Genomic DNA, 24,161 nt, shown 5'->3' with positions numbered 1-24,161 from the left:
ACAATAAACCATGATATATTACTTCACCGTCTCCAGCATGTATTTGACATTAAATTCATAATACAGCCTTACTGTGGTTCAAGTCCTACTTTGCCAACAGGACACAAATTGTATCTGCAAATGGAATACACTCCAGCCAGTTGTGGTGTTGCAAAGGGGTCTGTTCTTGGGCCTGTTCTTGGGCCTGTTATCTTCATTCTGTACACTCAGTCGCTCTCAAGTGTCATATATCATCATCCAGTGTCTCACCAACTGTACGCTGATGACACCCAAATATACAAATCTAGCCATCCAACTGAAGTTGATGCTATCATCCAAGGTGTGGAGAGGTGCATTTCTGATGTGAAATCATGGATGACATGTAACAAGCTGCAGATGAATGATGATAAAACTGAGGCCATTCTGATCACAACACAAAGACTTTCTCATTCACATCCTTCACCTCACAATAAATATGAGCAACACCAACATTAAATTCACACAATCAGTATGAAATCTAGATGTTACTCTGGACAGTACTCTCACATTGCACCAACTTGTCATGAAGATATGCAAGGCTGCATATCTTGAGCTGAGACGCATCAGCTCAATTCGCAAATATATTTCAGTTGATGTCACTAAAACACTTGTGTGTTCATTAGTACTTTCAAGACTGGACTATTGTAACTCAATTCTGTCTGGTTCATCTCAATATCTACTCAAGAAACTTAAACAGTTCAAAACACAGTTGATCGGATCATACTTAGAGTACCACGGTCAGAGCACACCTCCCTGCTGCTATGTACCCGAAACTGGCTATTCATTCCATCCAGAATCAAACACAAAATTTGTTCTCTGTGGTATGTTTCACTGTCGGATTCTAGTCCAACATACCTATCCGACCTCACCCATGTGTATACACCAGCAAGATACTTACGCTCCTCTTGTGACAATCGTATACTCATTATTCCAAGTATGAAAACAAAGTCATATGGACAACGTTATTTTGCATACCAAGGCCCAGCAACGTTGAATGAATTGCCACTGCACTTAGACACAAAGACACAGTGATCACATTCAATAGGGCTCTCAAAACTGACTTATTTCGACTGAAAGAACAAACTTAAAGACCTAATAATGTTTCCTACCTTAAATATTCTCAGCACGTTTTTAAAATATTTTCTAATTTCATGGTGTTTATTTTTGTAATCATATAATTATATGGTTTTATTTTAAAAAAATCTTATTGATGTTTATAATGTTGTAAAGCGCCTAGAGTTTCTAAAGATTACGTGCTATACAAAGTCCTCATTATAATATATATATATATATATATATATATATATATATATATATATATATATATATATATATATATATATATATATATAGTTACGTGTTTAGGCTCGAATACACGGCAACTCAGAAAGAGTGAAAACAAGAAGCTTTTTAAAACTGAACAAATAAATATTTTTCCTGGAAAATTTTGTAAAAATGAAAAAAATAGAAGAACTTACGGTATCAAGAATCAAATCCAAAAATAATCTAAGAATAATCCACGAATTAAATTGCAAAAGTCCTAGTAATAATTTCAAGTTGGAATCCTGATGGAAAATCCAAGATGGATGACGACGTATGCTGTAGTCAGTACTGTGCTTATCTACAGTTCCTTGTAGAAATACAAATAATGGTACTCCGGTGTTGGAAATCCAAATTAAATTTGTAAGCAATGTCTGTCCAAAATTTCAGTGTGAGCACTCCTCAAAATATTTCCAGAGAATATAAAAAAGGATCCTTTTGAAATCCAACTGATCTGAAGAATTGATATTGCTCAAATCTGGCTACAACAAATTAACTTGACATCTGTATGAAAAACCCCAAAACTGAGAAATCTCTCTCAAAACAAAGATTATATCATAAGACGCAGTTTCGAAATTCCCCAAGTTGTGTAACCAGAAGTGGGGGATCACATGATCATGTTTATATCACATATACAGAATATGGCCTTGATTAGACCAATGATTTTATTCCCAGAATAAAAATAAAAAAGGTGTTAACCCACGTAGTCCCACTATGACCTTGACAACAACCAATCATTTTACTAATTCTGAACCCAGGTCAGAATTTAGATCAACACCTGTTGTTTATAGACTAACAGTCAAGGTCAAACAATTTGAAAAAGTATCATCTCTAGTGAATAAATTTATAGAGGGAGAGAGAGAGAGAACACAGAAGCACATACAAACTTTATTTATTACAGATCGGTAGCTTAAATGGTTATTACATCCGCCTAGGATGCGGGAGGTCACAGGTTCTAACCTCAGCGGGATCATATGAAAGACATAAGAATGGTACTAGCGGCTGATTCGCTTGGCGCTCAACATTAGCTTGGTTAGATTTAGGACTTGGTGTCAAGATAATGTGACTGGGATGGAATATGATGTTACATGTCTGCAACATTTTGCCCCAGCGCTAGACATCACTATGAACCGTCACACTGCAGACATAGTAGCAATATGACTGATTTTTTAAATAAAATTTACAATAAAAATCCAAATCTCTCTCTCTCTCACACACACACACACACACACTTTATTACGCACGGAAGCAGACTGTGTTCATTTGTTTTACATGTTATTTGATACAATAAAGTTTATTTAACTACTAAATGCATGTACAATGTGCGATGGCACGCTAAGGGAATACTGTTTATGTATTCGGTATCATTCCTGAACCTCGACTCGTAAACCGGGTACGCTTGCTAACGCATACCGCGTAAAGAGAAAGTGAATCCCGATACATCATACATGTATATGTAACGTCAAGTTCGACACATTCAATGTTGAAAAATAAAATGTTTTACAGCTATCTTTATTCGATTTCATTGAGTCGTTGTTAATCAAGGTAGTAAAATACTCCATATCTTTTATTTATATATTATGTAATCAAAACACATCGAATTATAATTTAAGTCTTCTTTAGTAAGTCGTGCAAATTGCATGTTTGTCGTTCAAGGTCAATTCAAGGGTACATTTTACTTGTATTAAATTATTTGGACATACCGACAAAACAGAAGACAGACACACATCCAGATAGACAGAGACGAACTGGTGGATAAATTGATGGATGGATGTATGGATAATATTCACTGAAAAATATATGTAGCGTTAACGGCACAGCGGCACAACAGTGGTCATGTGATGCAAAGCAAAGTGAAATTTGAATAGTCTTAAAATGAAGATATCCTAGGAAGATTAACCCTTTAAAATAAATGTAAATACGAAGTACAACCAGACATTGTATCAAGAATAAAGGTGTTAAAATTATGCAAGAGAATATATAATAAATAATACACGTGACGCATATAAATCTAGAGATATTTGATACCTGAATGGACCGATCGATGAACGGATAGATAGATAGATAGATAGATAGATAGAGAGACAGACAGACAGATAGATAGATAGATAGATAGATAGATAGATAGATAGATAGATAGATAGATAGATATGTTAGTTGCTATATTTATTGAACGATTTACTAATTGCCCGAAAAACAACATTTTACAACCGTCGAGGAATTTCACTTTTCGCGATATCGATTGCGGATATAATTATAGACTGGTTGTCTTTGTCACGACATTTTCAGTGTGAATTTTTAAGCAAATTGGAAAAATCTACATTGATATATTATTGTATTTCGAATTTTCGCCTTCTAAGACCTAGCGACCTCAGGTAGAGACGATGTATTCTGGAATGCCAATGACAGTGTATAATGGAATCAGACTGATTTAAGGAATTATCAGAGCTAATTTATCAATGTTTGGCAAAGTTATCGCTTAATATAGAGATTTTCGTCGGATGGTGGTGGTGGTGGTGGTGGTGATTTGGGTTTGGTGAGAACATTTATGCAAAAGCCGATATAAAACCTGAACTATTTACATGTCTGAATGACAGATAAATATTGGAAACAAAGAATCCGATGGAGAAAAAAAGTACGAATGTACGAATATGTGTTATATTGTTGTAAGTTGTTTGTTGGCTTGATGAAAGAGCTCGATTCCCTCCATACGTTGGGAAACCTCCTAAAACCGACCCATCTCCAATCTGATTTACTCTGAAAACAGGTCGCCTTAATAATGTTCACAGTACTATCACGTTGTTCGGAGTCGACCCATCCCAACATTGGGGTTTCCTTCATTGCTATTTTTAATTTATTTTCCACACGCCAACATAAAATTAGAACGATGCCCTCCCAACTAGTGCATGCCGATACATGAACGTGGACGCATTGCACAGTATCACGAACCTAAACTAGAGATAGTCGATGTAAGCTGTGCTCCACGTTTTTATTCGTGCATCTTGAGAATTACTATGTAACTGTGTTTTGGCAGCCTCTAAAAAGGACATTTATCTGCCTTCCAAAGTTAATTATTCAAATTTTGAATATGTGGAGAAGCATTATTTGCCTGATGTAAGTAGATGCATTTTTCTAATGTAATAATTTGTTTGTATTAAATATGTATCATAGAACTATATTTTTTATGACAAAAAGGAAGTTTTATTCAGCGATAATCGTTAAAATCATGTTTGGATCTATGACGGTAATATATAAAAATCATTCAGAAATATATGCCTCTGCTAAATGATCCGGGTTAAATAATGTCAGTTTGATTACGTGTTTCGTTTGTAACTCTTAGCTTATCTTTTGTAATATTTCATTCTGGAAGTTTACCTTCATTACATGTATATTATCATGGTTTGAATTACGCTAGAGGGTGGATTAGTTTATCAAAATGAGCTATGAAGCGTCCTTCACTGTAATAGATCCTGTACAATGTCATGTACTTATCTGTATATCTTGCATAGAAACTATACTGTACAGTCGGCACGTGAAATATCATGGTGTGTATATACCTGAAATCCTTAGGTTATCTAGGATCTATCATAGATCTGTATGCTATTAATCCAAGTCTTTGTATTCTCACTTTTTAAATGAAAGAACGTGGCGGATTTTATTTTCTATAAAGTGCTTGCAGGTTGTACAAAATCGTTAAATTTTTACAAAACCGTTAAGGCTAACAAAGTCATCAGGTTGTACGAAGTCGTTCAAGTTGTACAATATTGTTTATGTTCTACAAAAGCGTTCAGGTTTAGTGAGGAATATAAATGCATACCTTTTTCTCTTTTGCTTTACTCATGAATATTCAACTGTAACTCTAACTGGAAGATTGTTGAAATAAACCTTTCATAATAATGTAACCTTTGTTTAACGCTTGGTAAACGATATAATAAGCCGCCAATGCCTAGTAACATGACATGTCATCTTGTGTATTGTCATGGCATGCTACAACACCGTCTATTTCAGAAATAGTGTCATTTTTTAAAATGTGATTTTACATATCTTTAAGTGGCAAGTATTCGCTTCATTTGGATTCGCATTATTCCATATTCCTTTGGAAGGTCATTATTTAGACGCACCGAGAGCAGAGAGGTCATTTAGGGGTTGGGAAGGGGGCATTTGCCCAAATCTGAATTTGATTGTGTTGTAAAATTGATGTAGCCTATATACGAAAATTAACAAGCCCGTCAAGTTTTGCCCACCCCCCCCCATCAAGACCCCCTCCCCCGAAAAAAGTTGAAATGACGTCCCTGCCCGAGAAGTGCATACGGCAAAATCAATGTTAAAGAACGTATACATTTTGGACGTAATGAACCTGAAGGTGTGATCCGGTACAATTCTGATTGAATTTCGCGCGCTGTGATGTCACAATGAAAGCTACGCATATTGATAAATAAATTCGTACTACACCTCGATTGTGACGATTCCACTCGACGCGCTCTTTTTTGTGACCCAGGTTAGTACATGGCCACCATTGTAAAAATCCATAGCGATAGATCATTGACTTCAGGAAGTTTCTTGGTGACTGTTGAGGTGCAGATCATTCAAAAATCATGATTGAATAGACTTTGGTAACAAAAATTGTAAATTTTCAAATAACAAGTTATATTAATTTAAAATGAGTAAATGCGCATTTATGACCAGGGACGTCATGGGGGGGGGGGGGTAGCTTTTGCTGTAAAATGTAAAACTGTTGTTGCCTACATACGAAATCCAACAAGCCCGTCAACTTTTGCCCCCAACCAATCAAGTTTTACTCCCCTCCATCAAGTTTTGTCCCCCTCCAAAGTTGAAATGACGTCCCTGTACATGACCCATGTGACTTGTACTATAGTCATTTACGGTTTAGTAGCTTGTTGATCAAGTCGATGCAAACAAAGTAAACCTTTCTGCAATCTTCCAGATAAAGTTACAGTTGAAATTCAAATAGTTCCGTCTCCTTGTATTTGCAATAGTTGCGCCTAACATAATCGATATTTAGGTGTATAATGACTATTAAAACCCACTGGTATGTGCGCTAATATGACCGATATTGTTACCTGTAAAGATTGAGCGATGGATTTGAAGATATTCAAATTAAGGGTCGTTTCATCCAATCGGGCAAACATAGCACCTTTGTGCCCTTCACTGTCCGATTAAATGAACAGTAAGGGTGCTTTTTTGGAATGTTTGACGTGGGTTAGAGCATTTGATGAACACATGTCAGTAGTAAGGTGGGGCACCCTAGGGACAATGGGACTTAGCATTAAAAAGACCCCTGGGCAACTCTAGGGACAATGGAAATTTAACATGGAGAAAAATCGTGGGTTACTCTAGGGACAATGGGAATTTAACATAGAGTTTGGGTCTGTCTCGGGACAAGGGAAATTAACATGGGGAATAGAGTTTGGGCTTTTGGGATTTTTTTTTTTTATTTTTTTAAATTTTTTTTAAATTTAAATTTAAATTTAAAAAAAGGGGTAGGCAATGGAAAGGCTATCTCTTTTCGAGAAATATGGCTGGCCCTGAAAAGGGCCTTTGGGTTTTCTTCTTCTTCTTCTGCTTCTAGTTTCTTCTTTTTCTCCACCAAGTTCTTATTTTATCTCCAACACTCTTTCTCTTCTTTTCTTTCTTTTTTTCTCCTGCTCTTCTTTCTTCTTCTCTTCCTCTTCTTCTTTCTTCCTCTTTTCATTTTCTTCTTCTTTTTCAATTTTTTCATTCCATGCTCTCATCCTTATCCTTTCCTCTTCATCCTCCTTCTCCTCCTTGATTTCTTTCAACAGATCACTGATGATTACCTTCATTTTTCGTAAATTATTTATCTCCATCTTCACTCGATGGGGACTATAAGAATAGTGATCCTCGTTTAGGTTAACCAACATTTGCTCTATCATTCCTAAATTGTCGAGGACGTTTTGCAATTTTTCCATTTTGTCCATTTGGTTAGAAGCCATCTTCTTTTTTTATTCTTTGCAGAATGGTTTGAACGACGAATACTGTGGGTTCTTATACGAAAAACGCGGACGTGAAGGAAAACATCCCCCTACTTTTTCATTTCATATAATAAAACCCAAACTATACTTTCTCATTTCATATAATAAAAACCCAAACTATACTCTCCACATACGCTAAGAAACAATAAACAAAATCCATAATCTACTATCCACACAATCTTACGTGAGCGCTTACAAAACCCAAACTATACTCTTCACATACGCTAAGAACAATAAACAAATCCATAATCTACTATTCACACAATCGTACGTGAGCGGGTACAAACACAAACACAAACACACAAACACAAACACACAAACACAAACACACAAACACATACGCTAAGAAACAATAAACAAATCCATAATCTACTATCCACACAATCGTACGTGAGCGGTTACAAAACCCAAACTATACTCTCCACATACGCTAAGAACAATAAACTAATCCATAATCTACTATCCACACAATCGTACGTGAGCGCTTACAGAACCCTAACTATACTCTTCACCTACGCTAAGAAACAATAAAGAAACCCATAATCTACTATTCCCACAAACATACCTTAGCTCTTACAAGCACCAACACACAAACACATACCCTCACACTATCTTAAAAAAGAGTTAGTGTTTATAATCACACTACTCTACCTACACACATTGGCAAATCGATCGTTATTTCTTTTCTAGAGTATTGGGTAGCCCTGAAAAGGGCTGTTTTTTTTTTATTGGAACTTCATGGACACCTGGTTAATGGTGGCACCTTCCAGGCCTGGCGCCGCATACACTTGTCCCCCAGTTACTTTTTACCTTTTTGGGGGAGAGAGCAGAGGCAGGATATGTCGCTTCAGAATCCCAATTTTCGCTCTCTGGGATTCTGAAATTTCTTCTTCTTCTCTCCTTTTCCTCCTCCCCCTCTTCTTTGTATCTTCTCTCCTCCTCTTTGTATCTTCTTTCCTCTTCTTCTTTATATCTTCTCTCCTCCTCTTCTTTGTTTCTTCTTTCCTCCTCCTCTCTTATCCTTCCCTCCTCCACAATGGCTTCCGCGGCCAGTTCATTTAATATGCGCCTGGCATATTCCAGATGCACATGAAGTTCCAACAGTTTCTCCAGTCTCGTGTTCATTTTTGGTGTTGATCAATCAACAAGGGTAGCTGGACTGCCGAACGAGTTTCAATTTATAGTGAAAGCGCGGACGTGAAGGAAAACATCCCCTAAAAACATAAAATTGATCTTACCTACATCATGACCAAAAAACAACAACGCGTGGACCTAAAAGAAACACTCACTCACTTTTTATGCTACCCATCACTATTTGAAAATTTTTTATAAATCACTTCAATAGACTATCCACATACGCAAAGCAATCCAATCTAACCCCAAATTTACACCTCAAACACCAAAAAAAAAAAAAAAAAAAAAAAAGACATCATTTTAATCTACTATCCATACCAACTTACTTAACCACTTACAAACACAAACACACAAACACATACCCTCACATTTTTTTTAAAAAAGAGTTAGTGTTTATTTTCACACTACTCTACCTACACACATTGGCAAATCGATTGTTATTTCTTTTCTAGAGTATTGGGTAGCCCTGAAAAGGGCTGTTTTTTTTTGTTTGCTATGGCATTCTTTTTAGTTTCTAAGAATGCGATGTCCTCTGAGGATAGACTTTCTGGCGATAGGTCTGCTTCTTCGGAAAGAGAAGAAGAACTCTTTGGTGTCGATACGACAATCGACAAAGCCTCTGTCAGCTTCAGGTTGCTGCTGCTGCTCTTGTTGTTGTTGTTGCTGCTGTCTCTGAAGTCTGTACTTCTCTGTCCATTCTTCTTTTTCCCTGTTCATTTCTTCTCTGAAGAGCTCTTCTATCAGGTCTTCAGTGATTTTTAACATTCTCACATTCTCTATTTCTTCTGGCTTCGGTATCAGACTGTGTCTGACCCTATGCAAATTCACGTAGGCTTCGTTGAGTTTAGCTAGTTTGGAGCACATCTTCTTAGGAGGATGAGTCGACAATGGATGGTTAGACTGGAAACAACCCGGTTCTTAAAGTCAAAGCGCGGACGTGAAGGAAAACATCCCCCACACGGTTTTTGAGTCGCAACGTTTAGTGAGTGTCATGAGAGGGATAGTAAGAAATGAAAGAGCATCAATCCAACATTCTTATAGCCAAACAAAAGACAAAGGCATTTTTTTCAAAACACAACATTTTTTATTCAAAAATCACTTAACACTAAACAACAACTCTAACATTTTTAACAATAATCCAACAATATAACATCAAACAATTTTTTCAAAACACAACATTTTTTATTCAAAAATCAATTAACACTAAACAACAACAACTCTAACATTTTTTTAACAACAATGCAACACTAAAAGTTTCTCCACTAGGTAAAGACGGATAACAGTCTTCCATGGTTTCTAGCAATCTAGGATGACTTCTCTCAAACTGTTGATTTCTATGGTATTATCGAATTCTGCATACAGGATGACGTTCACCGTTTCATCAGGGTCTCGGTCTTTAAATTGAATTTCCACACGAATCTGGCCGGATTTTATAGGGTGGAAATGTCCCTCGTCGCTGCCTTGGTCTGGAGTGAAATCGAAAGCCCACAAAGCGTAGCCTCCTGCATAATCCTCGTACGTAATACCGTGACTGGTATTGGTTCCTAACTGTCCTGTGGCTTCGTACAGGGACAAGTACGATCTCAAGTAATTCTTCTTTTTAAAGTCAGGTTCGAAAGGCCGGGTACACAAGGTCTTGCCATCGCGACTGACTTCGATTTTGGACACGCCAAAGTGTTGAAAGTAGAAAGGATATTTTTCGGCAGCTCCGTTGAAGGCTGTATTCTCGACGATACCAGCGATCAAACGTTTGGGTAACTGTCCTTGGAACAGATGATCTTCGATCATGGATCGCTGTCCCTTGGGAATGGTGAAGGTTTTCACTTCCACGCGTCGTATGGGATACTTGGCGGTCGTTCTACTCAACGTCAGACTGATGTCGTTTCCCACTTTAGGTAACACTTCCACACGGCGTACGTAGAGTCTGGCTTCTAGGATTTTGGTTTTGTAACCGTCACTATCAGCCATCAAATGGAAAGCGGCACTGCTACGATTCAGTCTCAGGCGGACATCCACCCCGTTCAGCAAATACTTTTCTTGCAACCACATGTCCAAATGCAAACGATCCATCAGTTCTAAACTTGTGTCGGCTCCCGTGATTCTCTTTCTTCGTTCTACAAATCCATCATTGTTGTCTTTCTTTTCATCAGTTTCCAATATTTCAAACTTGGTAGGTTCGTCAGCTTCCCATACCACACAGGCATTGAGATGAGTGTTCTTGGCATCTATTCCGTACGTTAAGAGATTTTCCAGGTAGGCACGATAAGGGTAAGTGTCCATGCTGCTACTGACCAGTTTGTTATTCAAATACAAGTCCACTCCACTGAACAAGGAATGCATGAAATTGTTGACGGGAGCTACTGCTTCATCGTCTATAGCACCTCCAGTCTTATCTAGAATTTTGACTTTCAGGTACAAGTAACTGCTATTTAGATCGATGTAATCTTCGGGCTGTCCTTTGATTTCAAACTCGATGGGAGCGGAATCGGTCAGTGAGGAGACGGGGTGAAATTCCACCCACTGGGATTCTTGCATCGTCATCATTGTGGGGGGCATGGCAAACAGATCCAGTTCCGTCTTGGAACAAGCGCAAGATTCTCGGTGCATCATTTTTTTGTCTCTTTTCTCAATAATCGAAAACGTCTAAGTCTCGAACGGTTCTTCTTTTCTTGGCCTTTCTCGCTTGAAGTCTGGTGAAAGGGTGTTTTCTTCGTCGTCTCTTTCTGCCTTGTCCTTGCTGAATGCCTGACTCGGTAGCGTGCAGGGCATTTATAGGTGTTTCTCGTTGGCCTAAAATGTCTTTGCCCGTTTGCAGCAAGACATTTTTGCCTGCCCTCATGAAGGCTTCTTTAGGGTTTTGTTTGTCGATGATGACATTTTGGAGAAATTCTTTGCCTTGCGTCAGTGCCGCATCTTTCAAGGCGTGCAATCCGCGTGTCACCATCGGTTTCAACACCGGGGCCACCGAACGAAAGGCCGATTTTAACATATCTCCTAAGCCGTGTCCTCGCTGTCGAGCAACCCCTCGGTACACTGGATACATGACTTAAGAGTCGTGAGAGAACCGTTTTCGAAAATGGAGTTGCACGGTGACTTTTCCTTTGGTGAATGGAATATTTTGTCCCAGATCTCCTTTTATAGCAATGTTGACCGTGTCCAAATACGACTTACTGACAGGCAAATAGTGAGGATGGACAAATTCGCGGTGGACGTGGTAAGTGTTTCCACCTTCCTCGTCAGTGTTCGTGGCAGAATCCACTTTCAAAGGAATGACACGCAGTAACGGTACGGAGGTGTGTCCCACCACGTTGTACTCCACCACATCGGAATACACGAACATCAAATTCAGTCCTTGGTTCAGTTCTACCGGGGCACGAAATAACTTGCTAAAAGACTCGTTGTCGTAAACGATGGGTAATTCGTTTTTCTTGATCATGGTCTTTCTCATGTCCATGTCTCCGCCCAACATGTCAAACAATTCAGGACAAAATAAAATGGACAGGATTTTACTCCGTTCAAATTTCATCAAGAAGCGACGAGCTGCTTTGTGGTACTCCATGGTGACATTTTTGTTGACATGCTCCAAAGCTTTCAGAAACACGACATTAAACCTGGAGGTTATGGTGCTGACCAAATGTTGACCACTAAAATAATAGCCTGGGGGAATGAACAAGTGATAGGTGGTGTACTTTTGATTTTGTGTACGGGTTTTCTTGTCATATTTGACATTGCTATCCATCCACTGTTGCATTTGCTCGTCATGAACTTCCACATCAAAAAGATTTTGATTGGGAAGGACATTGAGGACTTGGGTCGGGTGAATGATTTCTACTAAAGCCACTTCCCAATGGGCTTCGTGATCTAACTGGATGGCTTGAGGTAATTTGGCCGTGTAACAGCACAACGTGTTGTGGGGAAACACCTCCATGGAACTGTCACTGGGTAAGGTTAAGTAAAATTGGTTTTCGTGACTCATAATTCCAGAGTTCTGTGGCTGTCCGAGGGGTTACTGGACGTCAGAGGCGTGTCTCCGTCTAAAATGGGGTTCTGGTTGTGATTGAAGTGGTGACTGGCACTGACACTGGAGACAAGGTTCCCGGGGTTCCCTTTCGAGGTGAATTTCAGGGAGGGATTAGGAAGCAGGTAACCGATGCAACTGCTCAATAAAATGGTCCACAATTGTTTGTCTCCTTGTTGCAAACTCAAATTGGCGATGGCTGCCCCGATGACACAATACACAACGAAGATTTGGCAGAAAAAGACGATTTGCGTTTTATGCACACGTTCTCCACACCACACCCACAAGGGTTGTTTTTGTAACTCTTGCACAGAAGAACTAGGTGAAGGAGGAGTGGTCGACGTAGCTGCGTCTGCTGTGTGAAAGGGCATGATGGTCACTTCTTTTTATAGTCGATGACTTGCGAAGCGTCGATCCAAGAATCAAAACTGGGTGGATATCCTTTCCAACGTACTTTCACTTCTTTGACACGTCGTTTGCCCACTTTACGGGTTCTGCGTTCGAGAATGCTTTCGATGTCGTACACGTCGTCTTCTTTTTTGGTGACACGTTGTAACTCGGGCAAATAAAACGTTCCTTTGAGTACTTCTCCGTTCATGTCTTCCAATTTATAGACGGCAGGATGACGGCCATGCACTCGTCCAGTGACGCGAAACAATTCGGTCGTCCAGTTAGGTAAGTAACCTTTGTCGAAAGTGCGTTTGGTTTTGCCAATGCGCACTCAATCTCCTACGGCCAACACTCCACTTTTCTTGGGGACAGCCCTCGTCGGGGACGTACCAAACAGGCGCTCAAACACCAGCACTTCGTTGTCGGGAGTCACGTCTTGCGGGGCACGTCCGATGCTTCGATGGTAAGATTGGTTGTACGCTTGCACCAGGTGCGGTAAGATGTCGATGTACTTCAGAGTGTGGTGATGCGTAAAATATTTCCACATGCGTTCTTTCAAAGTGCGTTGAAAACGTTCCACGATGCTGGCTTTGGTTTCGGGATTCTCGGTGGTAAAAAAATGAATGTCACGTTTCTTTAATTCTTTTTGGAAAGCTTGGTTCAGAAATTCGGTGCCTTTGTCCTTTTCCCATCGAAGAGGGTGACGACCGCTTTGTTTCAACACCCGTTGCAGGGCTCGCACTAACTCGCTGCTCGATTTGGAAGTCAAGGGTACGACCCAAGCAAATTTGGAAAAGACGTCGATGACACAAAACAAATATTTGTAGCCACGATTGTAGCTGGCCAAATGAGAGACATCGGCTAAATCGGCTTGCCATTGATGATCGATGCCTTCCACTCGGGTGCGACTTCTGGCAAACTTGCGTCGAATGGGTTTGTGTAAAGTGTAGGTAGCTTGTTCTTGTAACCATCGTTGCACTTGAGGTAAACGGAGACTTTTGAGTCGCGTTTTGGCAGCACGATACAATTTTTGAACTCCTGCGTAACCTGCAGGATGGGAGGGATCGTAGTAAATGCTGGCTAAGACTTTTTCCATTTTTTTTGTGTTGGTTGGTGTGTTAATAAGACACCCACTCTTGGAGGATGCTACTCTTTTTCTCTTGGGGTACTTTCTTGGATTGCAATGCTTTGCGTGTGCGGCCAGCAATAGGTGTCGAAGAGGAGAAGGATGTCTGAGCGGGGGATATCGGTTCTTGTTTCACTTCTGTCTTCACTTCTGTCTTCACTTTCTTTTTCTCTTGTGAGGAAGAAGGGGTGGCCATCATCTTTTTAATCCATCCAATTCTGGAGGTAGGTGGTGTTGTTAACTTGCGTACTTTTTCTGGTGGAGTTTGAAACCTTCCTCTTCTTCTCCTTTTTCTGTCTTGGTCACGGGTACTGGTGGTACTGGTACTGGTACTGGTACTGGTGCTGGACTTTTCATCAAGGTCTTAAAATCTTTCAGAGTGGGTAGAGCTGTTTCGTCTAAAGCTTTCTGGTGAAAGAGTTGCAGTCGTTGCAAGAGTTGACCGTACTTTTGTGATTTTTCTGTTTCGGACAAATCTTGGCGATCCATCAAGGACTGCAATTCGTGTTGTGACTGGGACATCTCGCTCAAATTGGGATTGGGAGGTAAATGCGGCGTGTGTTGTTCTTGCCACCGATGGTATTCCATCCATCGTTTGTAAGGCACTAAAGTTAGTTTTCGTCCTTCCATGGGGTTGTCAGGGGTCGATTCTGAGATCTTGGAACTTCCGAGGCCTTTTTATCTTGCTCCCACCAGTCCTCCCAACATGGTTCCCAAGACTCCTTTCAGTATGGGGCCTAACAAGAGAGGTAAAATACCTCCACGTTGCACTAACATCTTCTTTTTTTGACGAATGGGAATTTTCTTTTGAACCATTTGGCGAAGAACGTGACGATGTTTGCCTAAGCATTGTTTCTGGTGTTTGGACAAAGGGATCGTGCCCTTCAAAACGTTCAAACAACATTCGCACACGGTATCGATGACCTCTTTGGAGGCTTTTTGAATGAGTTTTTTTCGTAGGGGTGGAGAAGCTTTGGACAGGACAGATAACATGTCCCCATGTTTGGCTAAACGTCGTGGCAGTCCTTTCCTTTTCTTTCCTTGGGGTTTTCTGGAGGGTGACATCTTTGAGTCTTCAGGAGCACCAAAAAACACTGATACCCGACTTGGTCACAGGCCTTTTTTATACTGGAACGCGTCGCCACTGATTGTCTTGACGTCGTATTAGTTTGAGAACAGGCATGACACGTCGTGCAGGGGTACGTAACGGACTAAATCGAGCCAGTTCTTGCTTGGACAAATCCAGTAAACTTTGTAACATGTCCGATCTTTCTTGAACTTTGATTTTGGGAGAAGGTACTTTGTGACCATCAGCCACTGCCACTAAATTGGAAGGTCCTGCCACTGGGGAAGTTCTTTTGGGGGTCATCAACGGAGAAGTTCTTGGTGTGATCAACGTCTCCAAGTACTCTTCAGTTCTGGGTGTCATTAACGGAGAAGTGGACAAACGTGAAGCTGCCGGAGACGCAGTCACTGCCGTGGCAGGTCGTGGTTTGCGAGTGTAAGGTTGCGTCCTGGCCGAAGTGCCTCTCTTGCGGCTAGTTTTCTGTGGACTTTTCTTTTTCTTGGGGCTTCTTTTCTTTTTCCGGGGTGGTGGTGTCTGGTCAGAGGAGGGTCCTGCCACTGGAGAAGTTCTCCTTGGGGACCTGGTCTTTTTCTTCTTGGGGCTTCGTTGGACTTTTGTCTTGGGTATAACTTTGGGGGCATTAGGATCCGATCTTAAGAGTGAGCGAATGATGACCCCTCCTAAAGTACCGCTCCCTCCAGGTTTCAAAATGATTTGTTTTTTGGTTTGAGTGTCGATGCGGGGATCGGCCAGTTGGACCAAAGCGACATTGTTTCGATCGAAAAAGCGTTTGGTTTGATGAGGAATCTGAATGATTCCTTGAAGTAATTGACGTGCCGTCACCGTGAACCATCGTAAGACTTCTTTGAGACTAGCTTCTAAGACACGAGCTCGTGTTTGTGGATCTTTTTCTCGACTGATGCCATACAAGGCACGAATCAATTTGACGGGAAGATGCGACTGAAGGGACGTCATGTTCGCACTGAGAGTGAGATAGACGAAAAAGGGTCTGAGGTTTTTATAGATTTTTTTATAGGGAGTGAAATGAAGTCGAGGACGGAGACGTGTACAGGACAGGCCCTCCGTCTTGGCACCAGTGGTGAAACAAGTGGGTACGAAATCGCAAATCCTCGGGAGTCGTAGGTTTCAAATCGACGAGTAAATATGCGTGTGGAGTTTGAGTGGCATCGTCGTACGCCTGAGTCAGCCAAGGCGTTCCTAACTGTTTGGCTAAGACTTGCACTTGCGATTTATCTCGAGGGCTTTTAAACAAGACCACGTAATGCGCATTGAGACTGATGGTGCGATGGGCTTTACTTTGTTGAAACAAATTTTGGGTGATGTAAACGACACTGGCATTACGGTGATGCCCTTTGCGCGTGAACCACAGTTTAATTTCTTCTTCGTCTTCTCCTAACATGTCGTCGAAAATGACCAAATGGGTTAGACGGGAGTCAGAGACGATGCCGTCGTCTTCTTTAGGAATGCCTTCCACAAACATGATGGAATCGCCTTGACTTTCTCGCAAGAGGCTGTACGCCGATTGCCACTCTTTGTAACACCACACGATTCGTTGAGGGGGTCGATCGATCAAATGATGTTTATGTTCGATCAAACGTTTGACGAATTCGGTTTTGCCTGAACCGCTAGGTCCAGCAATGAGCATGTTAAAGGGATGGCGAAGATACAAAGCCTCCCAACTGGCACGATCTAAGTGTTCGTCGATGACTTTGACAGTAGAGGAAGAGGGAGCAGAGACAGCAGAGGTAGCCATGGTGTGAGAAATGTCACTTGTGACACGAAAAACAAACAAGACAAGAGTTTATATACTTTTTCAGAACACGTTTATTGAATGTTTCAAACATGAATACGAAAGACAAAAATGCATAAAAGCCAAAGGCTTAAGTACAAGAATAAAAGGCACATGATAACCATGAACGTGGAATAAACACAAGTGTCTGTACAACATGTTTTGGGTAAAGTTCTAACCAGTTCTATAGTAGGGGTAAGGTCACACAAGTGTCCTCCCGAAAGGGTCTTTCAGGCCTGTCCACGACAGTCCTGTCCTGGGTGACGGGTTCTTCTGGCACCGTCACTAACACAGGTTGAAAAGTAACTTTTTTCCTTGAATAACTCTCGTGCATACTGGGCCACCTCTTGTGTCCAAGCCTCAAAACCCTGGTCTCGGTGATGTCCAGCATTTGACTCCTAACCAATCTGGTTTCTTCTTCGTCAACGGCATGGTAAGTTACTTCAATGAACAATGAACTATCGATCTTGCCTAGGGTTCCTTTTCATATACAGACCAATACCGACGTGACCGTACGGTAAGGTGAAGTGATTGGGAAGTCGCACTCGCTTCTGGTATACAATTTGATAGACTTTTTCCAAGGGTCGACTGACGATGTGGTGAGTGGGTAAACGTACAATCTTGTTCGGTTGATAGGTGGTCACTTTAAAGTTTCCATCCTCTCCCGATTGCAAGGCTTCTTTCAATACCCCAAAGTTGACCACTCGACTGGTACGATGATTCAGAGTCAGTCCTTTCACTTTGCACGTCGTGTGCACTTCTCCTTGTTTGTCCCGGTATTCGTAGCCGTAATTTTTGGGACCACCACTGACGAAACTTAGGATCTTGTCGTCGGGATGCTCGTCTGTCCAGGCTCCTAAACGATCTCCTTCGATGTCAGGGTGCTGTTGAATCGGGTGATGGATGTAAATGCAACTGTCCGTGTCAAAGTACAGGACACGTTCTTCTAACAGTTCTAAGCTTCGTACAATTTTAAGCGAGCATGAGCTGTCACGTAAGCCGCAATGATGACATTTCCAAAAGGGTCGTCTTGTACAAAGTCCAGATCTTCTTCGTAATTGACCAAGATCAAATCCTCTCGAACGACGTCCACGTGTTTCATGTATTTGGTTTTGTCGTGAATCATCTGGAAGTAGCGGGAAGGTTCTGTCAAATATTCCGTCTTGGGTAAACACGGTCGTTGTGCCATTTTACCCCACAAGCAATTTAACATCACTTTGGCAAACGATCGCCTGCCTTCGTTTTTTTCGATGTGGTCTAAAGAGATGCCTTCTTGTGCGTAGTATTTCTCTTTGAATTGTATTTGGTCTTCGGGAGTGTGACACCAGGAAGGATAGCCGCTGGCTTCTTGTTTCAATTTCAAAAAGGCATCCACGTAGTCGGCGAAAATGCCTTTCTGAGTAGGGTCACCCTTGTGGTACTGTTGTGTCTTGGAAAAGTGGCAAATTTCGTACACTTCTAACAGTTGGTATCCCATGTCCAGAGCTTTGAACAATTCCACGCTGACCCAGGTTCCCGTCAAGGCACGTTCTTCCTGGCTGTGATGGCAAGGTTGGTCCTGGTTGCACGTTTCGGCACAAGTACGGCACAAAGGAAACATCAGTTTGCCTTGACAATGGTGAGGTAAGACGGGATGGTATAGGTTCGTGGGAGGCAAAACTTTACACTTGATCAAGCCTTCGTATTGTCGAATGTTTTTCAGGTCGATGTGTTCCGTGAACAATTGCGGGTGCCCTACAGGAAAGCGACAATATTTGCACACGTAGGGATACAGCGAACACACGTCCAAGTATTTGATTTCTTCTCCTTTCTCTTCGTCGGCTTGGTACAGCAAACAGGTGGCATTGGTCCTTCCTCCGTACAAACTATCCCTCGGGTTCAGCGGGTCCATGAACTGGTAACTTTCCACGAGGCGTTTAAACTCGGGATCGGTTTTCAAACGGTGATCGTACTCGTGTTCCCACATTTCCACCACTTGGTATCCTTGCTGTTCTAACTTTAGGCGTCGCTGACAAGTGTCCTGGTACAAGTCTTCCATGGTTCGTTGCAAAAACTGATTTTTAGTGTCACGGTCAGGGTAACAGACGGGACATCCGTGAAATAAGCAACCGTTAAACTCGTACACGATCTTGGGGTTTTCTAAGTCCCAGCCATCTACCGAATACGTTCCGATGGTCTTTTCGCCTCCTCCGTTGCGGGCATGCTGAATCCATTTGTCTTCCTTGTCGCACAAGTAATGTAACCAACGTAGGGCTTTGACCGAGTATTGACGCTTGACATAGTGGGTCGTTTGAGGACTGATGACAGCCACGGTGTTTTCAGGCATGAATCGTTGGCGGTACACTAAGGAACACGCTTTGGCAATGGTGCAAGCTTCTTTCAAAGGATCGACCCCTCCGTGTTCCATGAACAGTTCTCGAAATTTTCCACAGCAACGTCGTAAAATGTCCACGTCGGAACGACAATACTTTAACATTTTTTTCTTCCTGAAAGTCGAAGGGGTCAGAGGCATGAGCCTGGTACCAAGCGTAGAAATCTTCTCGTTGTTCGGTACGCATGTTGTCGGGGTCGTAATAGTGAGCCTCAGGTAAATGGGGTAGAACGGCATGTTGATTGGCTTCCGTATTGAAAAAGTGTGGAAAGTACCCTTTAGCCATTTCTGTCATTCCAAACGTTTTAGGCATTCGACTCAAAGGCATGGCCAAGTAACTCATCGAATCTTTAAACTGTACTTGTCCCACTTGCATGAAAATGATTTTGGCTCCGTTCAAAGTGACTTTAGGACGCTCGGTGCCTTGTTCCGCATAGTACCTCAAAAGAAACTGTCCATCGTATCCGGAGAAATTGTGAGACATCACCGTGGCATGACGATGACAATCTCCGTAACGTTCGATGTCCTCTTGGCTCCACGTCTTGTCGATGGGGTCTAAGACCCATTGGGCAAAATCGGCTAACGTGTTTGGTCCCCGAAAGATTTTTTCACGTCCTCCAGGAATCTTGCTGCAGTGAGGGCAATGACTGAAGATAGGTTCTTGAATGCACTTCTCGCACTCTCGATGAGCCACGCAGAAATTAGGGATGTGAATGCCAGTCTCTTGCATGCATTCGAAATCGAAAAAGATGAAATTGCCTTTCTTCTTGTGACCGTCCTCTTTCTCTGGTGGGGGTTGGTATTTTTTCACGTAACATTCGTGTTCCAAGTCCACGATGTGGTGACAAATGTGACATTTTTTCTTTCCTCGACATACGTGTGCCTTGGCATTGTTGGTAAGTATGCCTTGTCCACACGTAGGGCACAATCTCAGGAGTTGACAAGCACATTTCTTCTGTGAACCTTGTGTTTTCAAATGTTGCTGGTAACAGGCAGGGCTGACAAATGTGCGCAGACAAGTCGAACAAGGCACTGGTTCTTCGCTCAGACAGGGTGGAGAGGCCAAACATCCTGGGCATTTCAATCCACAATGCTTGTGTTGCTCTCGATTGTTATAACCATAATCACATTTCTCACAATAATAACTGTATCCCAGGAATCCGGTGATACTGGTAATGGTATCGAAATGGTCATCGTGATAATAAAGGTGAATGTATTTTCCGTCCTTAAAATCCTGGCCTCGAAACAACAGAGACCCGCGCATTTCTTGAGGGTGCACTTTCAAGGTGTAGCGTGGAGCTAGGGCATCTTGCAATTTTTGCATCTCAGGAATGCCACAGGGTGTGTCTTTGGACAGGCCAGCTTGTTGCAACAGGAGTTCTGCTTCGTTTCGTTGTTTGGTTCGGTTCGATTTTCGAATGTTCTCCCAGGTTCTTTTCCATTCTACCGTGTCGTTCTTGTTGGCATAGGTTCGTCCCACCACGATGGCACGGGCTAAGCACATCTGGTCTTGAGGGTTGTTAATTCGGACGAGACTTGTTTTGGTGTTGCGAAGGTCGTCCACCAATAACATCTTTTTGCGTCCTGTCCCTTGAGGAAGAGAGACGTGAGCCATTTTCAGTGTGGCTTTACCATCGGTGATGTCAAACTGGTCATTAGATTGTTGTACGTGTTGAATCTTGTCCATGACTTTGGAAGGGGTTAGTTCTGCGGGTCTGCTAAACTCGATCCAAACAGGGGATTTCAAACCGTCGTGATCTATGGATAGTGTCAAGCGATCGTCTTCTTTGGCTTGACATTGTCGCTTGAGTGCGGTGAGCAAAGAATCCCACATCTCGGTGATAAACCCTTCTTTTTTCTCCAAGGGTACGTCGGCCTTGAAATTTTTAAACTTCACCGTGTAGGTGTAAGCCGTGGTTCTAAATTTTCTAGAGGAGCGCTTTTCCGTCTCTCGAATGGAATAGTACTTTTCAGGGTTGACTAAGGGTGGTGAACTTGGTTTAGAGGGTTCGGATTCTGGTTCACTCATGTCCTCTTCAAAATCACTGGCATGAATTTGTGCCAAGATTTCGTCCCTGGTACGAGGCGATAGATCACGTTTCTGCCTCTTACTTTCTTCTTCTTCTTTCTTCTCGAATGAATATGATCGTTTCATCTTGAGTGCAAAACGTCAAATGACTCAAGTTCAAACACCATAGACTAATTTATAGTCATGGCAAACCAGCGTATATAAAAAGGGTGTGTCTTGTCCTTTCACTATTCATTTCACTCTCAAACCGAGGAGAACGATGGAAGAGACTACCCAGATGGAACGTTTCGTCAGAGCTTTGCGAGGGGTCATTAGAAAATTCTCTTCAGACCAGCCGACGGACTACTCTCCTTCCTTTCGAGATAAGAGTCAGGATGCTTGCTATATCTGTCAGAAGAAAGGGTATTGGTCTTCAGAGTGTCCAGACCGTCAAAAAAGAAAAAAAACAGGGGCTAAAAAAGACAAAAGTCAAGATACCTGTTATTATTGTAAAGAAAAAGGACATTGGTCTCCAGATTGCCCAAAAAAGAAACAAGAGGAGTCAGAAGAAAAGAAGGATTCTTCAGAAGAAGAGAGGGATTCTTCGGAAGAAGAGAGGGATTCTTCGAAAGAAGAGAGGGATTCTTCAGAGGAAGAAGAGGAAGAAAGAAGACAATTCTATTTAAAAGAAGCAAAGAAACAGGAGAAGAAAAGAAGAAGGGAAGAAAATGAGGAAAAAACGGTGAAGAAATTCAGAAAACAGAGAGACTAAACAAGGAGAAAGAAGAAGTCAATGAACTTTTAATTAAAGTGTTCTGTGGTGAATTGTGAATGGGATTGTAAAAATGGATAAAAGAATACATGAATGATATAAGGTAAGTGTCTTTGAGTTTTGATTTTAAAATAAGAAGCTACACTCACGCACTCATACACAGACACGTACTATAAGGGTAAAATGGGTGGGGTTTATTTTTGAGTTATTGGCAAATTGAAATTGTATTTCTTTTCGAGAAATGTGGGTGGCCCTGAAAAGGGCCTTTTTATTTTGGTGTAGGGGTGAGTTTAACCAATCAACTTTAACTGCCTTAAGCCTTTGCCACGGCCAAGGCCTACTTCTGATGATTGGGTTGAAATCACTAAGGGTGGTACGACAGGCTTAGTCACAGGGTTGGCGTGTTTAGCTCGGGAAGGTCGTATTCTCTTCGATCGTGATAAAGAAGTCTGATACATTTGTTTCAGACTTCTTAACTCCGCTAAAATGTCCAACAGTACCGTAGCCGTTTGATTTTCACCCTCTTGTTTCTTTGCTGCTACTTCTTCTTGCTGTTGCTGCTGTTGTTTTTTTCTTACCTCTTCTTGTTGCTGTTGCTGTTGCTGTAGGAGAAAAGCTTGTTCCGCTTCCTTTTGTCGTTGCATAAATTTCTCCAATTCTTCTTTCTGTCTCTGTCTAAAATTCTCCACTTGCGGTAATGAAGAAGGTAACGAAGGTTCCGGAACAAATTCTTGCGAGGTAAGAAAATCCACAAAATCCCAATGTACCTCTTCTGAAAGTAAGTCCGGGTTCCCTTGGGCGGTCTCCCCTGCTGGTGCACCCCAATGGATCGTTTTCTGAGTTTCCGTCATGTTGAATCACTGTCGCATAGATTGACTGCACACAAGCGCTAGCGAATCTATATAGACCAACTGACGTCACAGACTACTCTCTTCGGATTGGATGCGGGCTGACTGAATTTTGTAACGCGTGTTTGGATTGGTGAATGAACTCAATCCGTTTCAATCCTGCTTCTACCTATAAATAAGCGCAGTTCAGTGCATTGATTCACCTGTTCTCGTCGCTTCAAGATGTGGACCGATGTGCAATCTTCTACGCTTGTGTCTTCCATGATGTTCCGGACGGACATACCCATGTATGTCCGATCCAAGTGGACCGTTGTCCACAGGACAAACACCAGCCTGTGGATACGTAGGATCTACGTAGAAAGACAAGGATGCCTGAAAAGAGTGCTGATTTACGGACCAACAGTGAGACGTAGCCTAAGGACAAGAAGAAGACCAATGCGGTACAATTTATGTTAATGAATACATTAACATAAACCCAAAGGCCCTTTTCAGGGCCAGCCATATTTCTCGAAAAGAGATAGCCTTTCCATTGCCTACCCCTTTTTTTAAATTTAAATTTAAATTTAAATTTAAAAAAATTTAAAAAAAAAAAAAAAAAATCCCAAAAGCCCAAACTCTATTCCCCATGTTAATTTCCCTTGTCCCTAGACAGACCCAAACTCTATGTTAAATTCCCATTGTCCCTAGAGTAACCCACGATTTTTCTCCATGTTAAATTTCCATTGTCCCTAGAGTTGCCCAGGGGTCTTTTTAATGGTAAGTCCCATTGTCCCTAGGGTGCCCCATCTTACTACTCATGTCATCGAATTACTTGGAATTGGAAGAGTAAACATGCATCTCTCTCTCTCTCTCTCTGTCTCTCTCTCTCTCTCTCTCTGTCTCTCTCTCTGTCTCTCTCTTTCTGTCTCTCTGTCTCTCTCTCTCTCTCTCTCTCCGCGTGTTTGAGACCCCTGCTTTAACACGTGTTTTTCCAGGACTTCCGAAAGTCTGGTTGACTGTGATTGTTACCATGGTGTGCGTAGATTGTTATAATTTATCAATTCATTATGGCTTGAACTAAAATTTTAAGGCGCATATGAATCAATGACGCAATCTGTTTAGGAAACACATTGGAATAATTAAACGATATTATTATGAAATGATACGATAATATCATGAACTGACACGATAATTCTATGACATTTTACGATATTAATATGAAACATATTGTCCAAGACAAAACAGTATCGTTGTTTCTGAATAATATTGATAACTGAGATGTGAATT

The 24,161-nt window shown here is 41.5% G+C and overlaps 1 protein-coding gene across 1 annotated transcript in view; it reads left to right on the top strand.

The window, feature by feature from the left end:
- The first annotated feature begins 4,250 nt into the window (after nt 1–4,250).
- LOC149781271 (uncharacterized) overlaps nt 4,251–24,161 on the top strand; it is a 163,605-nt gene continuing 143,694 nt past the window's right edge. Inside the window, exon 1 of the mRNA XM_089935359.1 lies at nt 4,251–4,452. Coding sequence (XP_089791485.1) covers nt 4,427–4,452 — 26 coding nt within the window. The 5' untranslated portion in view covers nt 4,251–4,426. The remainder of the gene's footprint in view (nt 4,453–24,161) is intronic.

Source organism: Sinohyriopsis cumingii, chromosome 15, assembly GCF_028554795.1.
Source record: "Sinohyriopsis cumingii isolate HCF-2022 chromosome 15, ASM2855479v2, whole genome shotgun sequence".
In the NCBI taxonomy this organism is placed as follows: Eukaryota; Metazoa; Mollusca; class Bivalvia; order Unionida; family Unionidae; genus Sinohyriopsis; species Sinohyriopsis cumingii.
This window is presented reverse-complemented; position numbering and strand designations above follow the sequence as displayed.